At 33.3% G+C, this 10,832-nt stretch overlaps 1 protein-coding gene across 2 annotated transcripts; it reads left to right on the top strand.

Annotated features, from left to right (window-relative positions):
- Positions 1-1,288: 1,288 nt before the first annotated feature.
- On the top strand, positions 1,289-6,768 carry LOC110781932 (probable GTP-binding protein OBGM, mitochondrial). Of its 2 annotated transcripts, none has more exons than XM_021985977.2 (6): positions 1,289-1,443; positions 4,461-4,627; positions 4,746-4,854; positions 4,972-5,054; positions 5,164-5,226; positions 5,326-6,768. In XM_021985977.2, exons 2-6 carry the CDS (start codon positions 4,478-4,480, stop codon positions 6,520-6,522), a joined length of 1,602 nt encoding a protein of 533 aa, XP_021841669.1. In that variant the 5' UTR covers positions 1,289-1,443; positions 4,461-4,477; the 3' UTR covers positions 6,523-6,768. The 2 variants fall into 2 exon arrangements, with proteins under 2 accessions (XP_021841669.1, XP_021841670.1); XM_021985978.2 differs by having other exon boundaries at positions 1,295-1,443; positions 4,465-4,627.
- The last annotated feature ends 4,064 nt before the right edge of the window (positions 6,769-10,832 follow it).

The raw sequence follows: 10,832 nt of genomic DNA, 5'->3' as shown, positions 1-10,832 counted from the left end.
ATTTTATGCTTTATTTCAATAACTACAAGTTAACATATGTTTCTTTAGTAAAATAAACTCTAAACTTATATTAAATATTACTATTAATTAGTCAATTGTTATTATTTTTAATTTAATTAATAGTTTTTAATGTATTTTGCAGGTCTAACAACTACTTTTGCCGAACACTAATACTAGCGACCGCTACTTTAACAGCTAACCTCTATCCGCTATTAGTTGACAGCTACCCGTTATTTTAACCGCTACCCGCTACTCAACCGCTAAAAGTTACTCCCTTCGTTTCAAAATATTTGTTACGTTTGGATTTTGGCACGTTTATTAACGTATAATTAAGATTTTAAAAAAAAAAAATTTAAATGTTCTAGATTACATCATAAATCTGATTCCATCTTTCCAAATTCTGACATTTATTACTCTCTTTGAATATAGTGCAAATTCGCTTTCATATTTTATTAAAAAAATGTACCTCAATCCACTAATCATTGAAACAACCAATAAGATTGTTTTATTATCAAAATGAACCAATAATTAAAAATCACATGGATTGCTAACTTGTCATAATGTGACTTTTTGTTGCATGAGATTTATTGAGTTGAAAAGTTGGACCAATTAGAAATAAAAGTTGGCTCAAAAATAATGATATTAACAAGTTTATAAATAGAAAGATTCTTTATGTAACAAACATTTTGAAACACTATTAAAGGAATATGTAACAAACATTTTGAAACGGAGGGAGTACCCGCTACCGCTAATTTTGCCGAACAGGGCCTTAGCTTATACTTCCTCCGTTCTTATTTACATGACACAATTGGGTTTTGGACACTATCCACACAAGTTCCTTTGACTTTTTTTGTGGTTTGTACTTAAGAAAAAACATAGTCGTGTGGGATCTTGTTGGATTCGTCTCGGTAAATATTTTAAATATCAAATTTTTATAATTTTTTCTTATCCGTAATTGGAGATATTAAGGTTTGAAATCGCGCATTGGCAAACGTGCCTAAATAATTGTGTCATTTAAAAAAGAACAGAGAAGTATAATAGAGATTCTACTTTTTGACATGAAATTTTATAGTCTTATCCCTCTTACTCTTCACCATTTATCAATTTCTACTCACTTTATTTTATTTTATTCATTTTTTCTTACATATATCCACCTTTTTATACTCGGTTGTTTACTTTATTCATATTTCATTACATTCAACTAACTTATTACGGACTACATACTCTTTATTTTTTTTAAATATTTATGCAAATAGTAACGATCAAGAACAGTATGAAAAAAATAGTGCCAAATAACCCAAGAGATAGATAAGAAATTTTACACAGTAAAAAGAAAAGGAGAAAATCAGAAAGATACTTGTGAGAGCCTTAACCCGTTTCAGCTGCCGACGCCGGGCCTGAGTTTCTAATCACTCACCAGTCATTACAAATTGTACAGAAACAGTATGATTCTCACCTTTGCATTTACATTATATTGATTAGAATTTCAGCAACAGTGTTCTAAACTTCTAGCATTTCACAACAACCCTAATATATCATTCATTTTCTCTCTTGTCCTTCCTACTAATTTCCGTGTTTTTTGCCAAAATATGTAGTTATTTAATTCAAACCTTGTTTTGTTCATGATATTTTGATGATTTGGAAGTTGGGTTTTAATGTATTTGTTCATTTCTTGTTGACTCTAATGTCATTTTGGTTTTGCATACAACCTGTTCGATGAAATGCATCTTCCAAATTCCAATGCCTAGTTATTGCAATCCTAATGCTATTGGTTCTTTCCATCATCTTTGCTTCTATCTTGATTACTAAATGCCATTAGCTTTATATGTGGTAGTGCTTTCAGTATGAAGACTTGCATTCGCCGAATCATACATGTTGGAGGCACTATACTGAAATGCATTGTAGTGATTAATATTTAGCTTAGTTTAATACTTTTATGAAATTGAATTTGGGTTGAGATGTAAATTAGACTTCTTTTGTGTACCTTAGGTAAACACTTGTGGGTGTAGGCCTAAGTGTTAGCATTTGTTGAAGTGTGGTTGTGGATATTTTGGCTGCTAACATGGGTGATTGGTTATCTTGATCCCATTTATTTATTGTTGTCAAAAGCTTCTCAACTTCTCTCTTGTTGATAGAATGTGATTGATTGAAATGTATAACTTGTGAGTTTGAACCTCTGAGGGGGAGGGCATACTTATGACTGTCTTCAGTCAATTGTTAATGGAGGCAAAAATGAATATTCCCAGACAAGAGTTGGATTTTATTCGTCGTGAGACTCGTGACTCACCCACATTTTTCTCTATTAGGGTATCTAATCGTTTTGTCTTCTTTTATTGCCTTTTTTTGAGATATGGAAGTTGGAATAGAGTATAAGAGAAGTGATGAATATAGATAAGTTGAAGATTTTTTCTCCAGTAAGCATAGCGAAACCATTTGCAATCTAACCATAACCAATGGGAAGGGAAAATCTTCTAGGATGTACCCTCCAAACCCAAAGGATGACAAACTATCACAGACAACACCTTCCTTTACAACCAAATACCAATATCAAGCACTACAAACCTAGAAACCAATTTCTGACTATTTGTAACTTGGCAAGGAAGGATATTCAGAATCCTATGCTTTATCTACAATAAGCTCTATACTATCTTCTATTCCCAAATTGCAGTATTTCTTGTTCTCCATATGCTGTATATAACTGCCGTAACGCTTGCAGCATAAACAATGCCCTGTCGTACCAAGACAAACTTTTACCTTCCTCAGACATTGGCACTGTTTTGGCCTAGCTTGTAGAAACAGTTTCTGTGTCCTAGAAGTAGTTCTCTAGAAACTGTTTCTAGAAGAACACTTGTGGAAAGCATAAATGTTTGGCCGAAGCTATTTTAGAAGTACTTACAAGCCAAAACAAAATTTCACTGTTTGGCCCGCTATTTATATTGAAGTTTTGGATGGAATACTTTTGTGTTTCTCTAGTTTCATTGCATATTGTTCGATGTATCTATTATGCAATTTGATTCGCTAACAAAGGTTAAAGTATAATGTACCGTGTAATTTGAATTTCTAAACAAAGGAATCTAAAGGAAATTACTTTTAGCCCTGACCTTGTTCATCTCTTTTACAAGAACAATCGTATTATCATCTTGTTGCATCAGAAGCTACGGAAAAAAATAAAGGAATTGATATTTATCATTGAAGTAATGATGCTTGAAGAACTGATGTGAGAAGATTTTAATTTATATAAAAAAAAGACATTTAAAATACATTTTAACCGATAAAAAACCAGGAGGCTTGAAGCTTTTCAGACTGATAATAAAATTTGAGAAACTCTTGAAAATTTCGTAGCAACAAAAAATTAGAAGTTTGCACCTTTACAACAAATAATTCATGTTGTTTTAATTGGAAAAATTGATATAAAATAGGTTGTCAAGAACATAATCAAACAATTCACAATTAAATCAAATAACTTACCATTGAAATTGAAAAAGAACAAAAATGGAGATCTGTATCATGACAATTGGAAAACATGGTAATTTACTAATAGTTTGATACAGTTAGCCATGTTTTCAGTTTTTATAAAGCATATGGTGTTGCAAACTGAAATTATGGAGGTTATTTGAGTTGGTATTGATAGGACGATTAGAAGGAGCCATGGATATCAAGGCTTGGTGAGGATAGAGAAGAGCAGGGATGAGGAGAGCAGGGAAACGAAGAGTTAGTTTTAGGTGGGATACCGGGGTCCTTTTTCCAAAAGCAAGGGGTATTTGGGCGAGAAGAAAAATTCATTGAAATAGAAAAAAAGCTCCGCGAGAAACACTTGTAAAAGCTCCAAATTGGTGTTTCTCCTTCTCTTAAATTTACTAAAAACAAAGTTGTTCTTCTAAAAAAATTGTTTCTCCTCCTTGCCTCCTTGGGAACCCCTTGTTTATGAAGTTGAGGAACAATTCCAAAAACTTGACCAAAAGGAGTTATTGTGTACTATAGTGAATCTCTTGACAGTTTGACACTATGAGAGTGAGTTTATATGTCTTGTCTATGGATGGTACACACTAGATCATTGCACACCCCAAAACCTGTACGGGTTTTCTTTTGTCTGTAACTCATGTAATAAATCTGTGCTTTGGGATTGCTAACCTGTTCCACACTTCATTCACCCATGGAACTCTTGGTTGTACTCGCGACAAAGACTCGTACAGTTCCTTAATAGAAAAGTGCTGCCTTTGTTGTAGTTGTTCCACTGTATACACTTGTTTCATCTTTTCCTTAATCATGCAAATCTGATTTAGCTAATTTCTATTCCTTGAGGCTTTAGAATCAGTTTGTCTGTGGTGAAGAAAGGAGGGATCTTTAGGTCAAAATGTTCATTTTAGTTTAATTTTTATTTCTAGTTTCAAGTAAACTGTCAAAAAGTTGGGATAGAAAAGGTTGATATATGGCATAGTTCATGTGGTTTGTTGATGTAGGTAGAGTGAAGACCATAATGTTAGCATCGAGGACGTTGTTATGCAAAGCAAGGTGCCTTCGTGGAGAAGAATCTTTAAGAAAACTTTTTACATCACCGAGGCTTCATTGGTCATATACTTCATATTCTAATGCTTCTGGACTGAACTCTAAAGCTACTCCTTTGCAGGTTTGTAACTTATCCTCTTAAAGCTATTTCATTACGCTGAATTGCAAAGAAGTAGGTGTTATCCATTTTATTGTTCTGGCAGGCCTATTGCTGAATCAAGGTTACTAATTTATTTCAGGAGCGGAGAATGATTGACCGGTTTAGATTGCATGTTCAAGGAGGTGATGGTGGAGGTGGGAATGGCAGCTTGCGACGTAGTCGAACTGATCGGTATGGCAAGCCTGATGGTGGGTTTGACTCTAACTTGATTTCTGAATGATCAGTGATTGCACTTTAAAAGGTGATCATCTTCTAATTGGAATCATAGTTTGACTGACGCAATCTATATTTTCTCAACTTTACAGGTGGAAATGGTGGAAAAGGCGGTGATGTGATTCTACGGTGCACCTCTGCAGTTTGGGACTTCCGTGGTCTGCAACATCATACTGTATGTATCTGCTATTTGCTGCATTTTGGGTCATGGAACAGTTAAATTCTAAAAAAAAAAGTTAGTTTGATTCATTCACTGTTGATCATATCCTCGTGGCTAATGGCAGAATGGAGGATCGGGAGGGCATGGTGCCTCAAAGAATAAGATCGGAAGCCGTGGAGAAGATAAGGTTATATTATTTGAGCCCTTTAGTTATTGGTCATAGCTGTTTATTAGTATCCGTATGTTTGTGTTGTGGTTGATTGATTGCTTAAGTCTTGTGCCACAGGTTGTGCAAGTACCTGTTGGTACTGTTATCCATTTGGTGGAGGGTGAAATCCCTTCAACAGTGGAGAAGCCGTCTTCTGTGATTCATCCTTGGGATCTTCCAGGTACTGTTACTTGTGATCTCCTTGCATCTGATCAGCTATCCACTTCTAGTTTGCGTGATCCGGATATGGATCAGGTGGAGGATCGTACTATTGATACCAAGTCATATTCTGTTGTATCATCCATTCCAACTTGTTCTCCACCTTTTCATACACGTGGTAAATCAACAAGTGTCGAGAATGTACGTTTTTCCCATTATGATGATACACGTGATTATGAAAGCACATCAACTGATGACGAAATTGATAGTGGTATGCTTGAAGAGGAGTTGCCAGAAGATGAGGAAGAAATACAATACAATGTTGCTGAACTGACTGAAGAGGGGCAGCAATTAATTGTTGGTCATGGGGGAGAAGGGGGTTTAGGCAGTGTGTCGGCTGGGAAACGTCACTTAAAGAAGTTAAAAAGTAAGGATCAGAGTGCTGATAGGAATGTTAACCTGGAAAGTTGTGATGATGGTAATCCACTTAACATAAGAATTGGTTTGCCTGGGTCACAGGCTACTCTGATATTGGAGCTCAAGAGTATTGCTGATGTAGGACTTGTGGGAATGCCTAATGCAGGCAAAAGCACTCTTTTGGGTGCTATTTCTAGGGCAAAACCTGCTGTAGGTCATTATGCTTTTACAACCTTGAGACCAAATATAGGAAAGTTAAACTATGATGAACTCTCAATATCAGTAGCTGATATCCCAGGACTCATTAAGGGTGCTCATGAGAATCGTGGTCTAGGCCATGCTTTCTTGCGGCATATAGAAAGGACAAAAATCCTAGCATATGTTGTAGATTTGGCTGCTGCACTTGATGGTCGCAAAGGGATTCCACCATGGGAGCAGCTCAGAGATTTGGTCTTAGAGTTGGAGCATTATCAAGAAGGCTTATCAGATCGTCCATCTATTGTAGTGGCGAATAAAACTGACGAGGCAGGGACTGATTGTGTTTTAGAAGAGCTACAGAGAAGGGTGCGTGGAATTCCTATCTACCCAGTTTGTGCGGTTTTGGAGGAGGGTATACCGGATCTGAAAGCTGGTTTAAGACTGCTTGTTAATGGTGGAGAACCTGCCAGTCTAAGACTAGATAATATATTGTTAGATTAGGTATTCCATAATTAAGTCATCAAGGGGAGAGAAAGAAAAAGATCGTGTTCGAATTACTTAATCTGTACTGTAATTAGTTTTGAAAGAATCATCAATATTCCTTTTTTCAAACTCTGTCAATCTACAATTGTATTTGTAGCATATTATCTCATTAACAAAGTACTAACATAGGATATGTATGCATCAGAGGTGTCAGTCAGGTGTCTGAAAGACTCTGCCAGACACCGACTTTCTATTGTTTTTGGATGTAGATGTTGGAGGATGTCTAAACCACAAGTGACTTGTGTCCATATGGACACAAGTGGGGTTAAATTAGTAATTGCACATGTATTTTATAATTGAACCCCATAAGTACACCTGGACTCCGTAACGGGATTTGATTTTAATTTTCAAAAGGTTTCATTTTAATTTTCAAAAGATTTCAGAAGTTGTCTCCTTGTTCGTGAAGCTCTTCGCCCGCATTTTCTCTCTCATCCTCCTCGCCATTGTTGAGCAGAATTCTCAACTGCCACACTGCTTCTCCTCTCAATCGACCATTGTCGACCAAAATTATGTGAGCAAGAACTCATCTCCATTAACAATTGTAAGTTTACCCTTATTTTGTAAACAATTTCATGATTTTAATCTCATGCCACTTTATATTTATGAAAATTGTTAAAAATTTTTTGGTTATGGTTTTTATTCTTTACAACTCAATTACAGTAACCATTGTTGATAGCTCGAAAATTTTAGGTATGGATCTTTCCAAGGTTAGAGTTAAGGTTAGGGTTTTCAATTTGTGAATTTAGGGCTAAAAGAACTACAATTGTTGTGAATTTATGGGTAATTTTGAAGTTTGGTTGTGTGTAAGATCTCTCTCATTGTTGATTGTGAATTGTAGTTCATTTAGGGCTAAATTCACCGGTCATAATTTAAGAATTTAGGGCTAAAAGAACTACAATTGTTGTGAATTTAAGGGTATTTTTGAATTTTGTTGTGTGATTAAGATAAAGAATGTTGCAAGTACAACAGGAAGAGGAAAGATAAATTTGTGTAGTAATTTGGGAGATTTTTTATTATTATTTTACTCTCAATTTTCTACATGTTTAACTCTGCTCTGCTCTACTCCGCTTTGATTTGCTTATGTATTGGTACTGAAACGTTATGTATTAGTTCTATATAATGTTGTATTGGTATTGAAATTATGTGAAAAAACATGGATTTGGTTTTGTAAAATATTGCTAATGGTTGTTTTGCTTATGTATTGGTATTGCAATGTTATATATCAGTACTATATAATGTTATATTGGTATTGAATATGTGCGGAAAAGATGGACTTGATTTTGTAAAATATTGCTAATGGTTGCTTCGCTTCTGTATTCGTATTGAAATGTTATATATCAGTACTTTATAATGTTGTATTGGTATTGAATATATGCAAAAACATGTACTTGATTTTGCAAAATATTGTTAATGATTGTTTTTACAGCATTATGCAAGAAATAATGAGTAATTATCTTCTAAGGATGAGAGTGACGGTTCCTTCTACTCCCCGGATGCTCATGATGACACTTCTTGTGTGGTGATTTATTATTTCGTCCTACATCGGAGTTGGACATTTTGGTGTTTATGCCATTTATATTATTATCATGGTGTATGGTTGAATTCTCCTTTTTGGGCACACTTATGTTGTATTCTCACTTTTGTATTCTCCCTTTTTAGGCACTTTTATATTGTATTCCTATTAATTATTATGACGTTTAATATTTTTTTTTTGAGGGAATATGACGTTTAATATAGTTAGTCTTGAATTTAACGGTAATCAATGTCGTATTCTTGCTTTCAAATTCTCCCTTTTATGGACTAATGAGGTCAAATAACTAGAGGAGTATTGATATGATGTTGTATTCTTGCTTTTAGATTCTCCATTTTATATCGTCTGTCGCTTCCTTGCCAATGGTGCTTTTCCTAAATTGAATAACACTTCATTAGCTACATTAAATCACTAATTAGAAAAATTTGAAAGAACATCAAAATATAGAGATGGGTTATTACCTTGTAGAATTTGTTCTGCAGAAACTTGGTGAGGAGTGTTTATGACGATTCTTGCGATGTGTTGAGTTAGGGATTTGTTGATTCTCTCTCTTCAGTTTGCTGATGGGACTAGGTTTTTTTATTAAGTGCCCTCTTTGATTTTCCCACCAAAATCCCCCTTCATTTTTTCCCTCTTTTTCACATTTTCCCTCTTTTTTACAATACAAATATTTAGTTTCTTTTACGGAAAATTTGCCAAATACAACCTAATAAAGTTCTCTATTTGCCAATTACAACCTCAAATTTCTATTTTTGCCAATTACAACCTTAAACTTATACATCCATTTTAAATTACAACCCGAAATTATTTTCCGGCAAAAATCACCAGAAGATGATGTCATAATGTTATTAAAAAATAGTTACATATTTTCTATAAAAAAAATTTAATCGATAAATAAGAATTAAAACAAAAAAAAGTAAAATAATCGAAAAAATGTTTTTTATTACAGATATTTATGTACTTCATAATTTTTTGTAATAACGTTATGACATCATCTTCCGGTGATTTTTGCCGGAAAATGATTTCGGGTTGTAATTTAAAATAGATGTACAAGTTTAAGGTTGTAATTGGCAAAATTAGAAATTAGAGGTTGTAATTGGCAAAATTAGAAATTAAAGGTTGTAATTGGCAAATAGAGAACTTTATTAGGTTGTATTTGGCAAATTTGCCTTCTTTTACCCTCTATTTTATAAATGTAGTCCATATGTTTTGTTTACTGAAATAATAAGTTGTAAAAGCCAAAAAATTATACAAATATTAATGTAATACGGATGTGTAAACTTCTTACCCGAGATAAATATATTTTCATGTTAATTATATTTAAGGGAGTTCGAACTCGAGAACGAGACTCACCCATAATGGAGGTTGTGTAACTACAAACTACACTAAACGGAATGGGGTTATAACTTTTTATTATTATTACATTCTTCTATAATATATATTAGGCTTTTCAAATGCAAGATTAAATTCGGCTAAGTCTTTGAATTTAAAACTAAGTTCTAATACATTAACGATTGATACCTTTATAATAGTAAAGGGTACCAACCTAGAGTGCAAGGGTCCCTTTTTGAAATGTAACTGTATTATATTCTGTAAACCTTGTACCAATACAAAAAGCGTGTTCCAACTTCAATGACCAATGGGTCAAATCACATAATTAAAGGACAAATGATTGCGATTAATCGTAATACTTATCTAATACGAAATATATGAAGTAAATCGTTTCATAAAATTCATACGAGGATTGAACAAAAAAATTCAAATAATTATACATAACCTATTGCTATCAACATAACGAGGATTGGAAAAGGAAATTCAAATGAATAATTACGAGAATCAACTATCAAGTTAATTAACAACATCACAATGTCATAGTCAATTCCTTATCTATTTTAAGCATCAAGAACACAATCATTCTTAAAATACACATGAGACTTAAGGAATATACTATTGACAACACAAATAAAAGTAAATTTATTATAGTATGTTCCATACATATATGTACTGGGCTAATGCGAGATTCAAAAGTATAGATATTTCGTTTTATTTAAGACGAAAGTTGTGTAACTACAAACAAAACTAAACGGAATGGGGTTATAACTTTTTTTATTATTATATTCTTATCTACTAAAGAAGAAAATTCAAATAAATTACACATAACCTATTGCTACATAACAATGTTATTATACTATTTATTAAACCAAAATTCACAAACATCAATACTTTATCTATTACAAGAATCTAAGAATCAAACACATTATTATTCATTAAATACAAATGAAAGTTAAGGAATGTATTATATGACAAACCAACCATTAACTAATTTGTAATAGTATGTTCCATATATAAGCAGCTAATGCGAGATTCAAAAGTATCAATAGTCCGTCTTATTGATTTAAGTAACTAGTTAACTACAACCATGCCTAAAAGGAACAATTATGAGTTGCGAATATTGAGTATTAACGTTCTTTCTTTTCTAATGCGATATTCAATGTTATCAATATTTATTTGATTGTTACTAAGATAAGCCTTTGAATAAAAAATTAATTGCAAATAAGATAAGCCGTTATAAAAAAAATAAATACAAATACAATAAAAGAGGGTACATTTCCCATCCCAAAGGGTTCCAACTCAGTTTTCAAGGGTTCATTTTCCTATGTAAATGTATCACTTGCTACAAAAACAAGTACCAATACAATAGGTGTTCAATGACCAATGGGTCTAGAGGTAAAGTTGT

The sequence above is a fragment of the Spinacia oleracea genome, chromosome 6 (assembly GCF_020520425.1).
Source record: "Spinacia oleracea cultivar Varoflay chromosome 6, BTI_SOV_V1, whole genome shotgun sequence".
Taxonomy (NCBI): Eukaryota; Viridiplantae; Streptophyta; class Magnoliopsida; order Caryophyllales; family Amaranthaceae; genus Spinacia; species Spinacia oleracea.
The sequence above is the reverse complement of the archived record's forward strand: the minus strand, read 5'-3'. Positions and strand labels throughout refer to the sequence as shown.

Bases quoted from the DNA above. Each gene is read 5' to 3' on its own strand.
- LOC110781932 (XM_021985977.2), top strand. From the start codon at position 4,478: ATGTTAGCATCGAGGACGTTGTTATGCAAAGCAAGGTGCCTTCGTGGA. The intron at 4,628-4,745 runs GTTTGTAACTTA...AATTTATTTCAG, and splicing joins CTAAAGCTACTCCTTTGCAG to GAGCGGAGAATGATTGACCG. The intron at 5,227-5,325 runs GTTATATTATTT...CTTGTGCCACAG, and splicing joins GAAGCCGTGGAGAAGATAAG to GTTGTGCAAGTACCTGTTGG.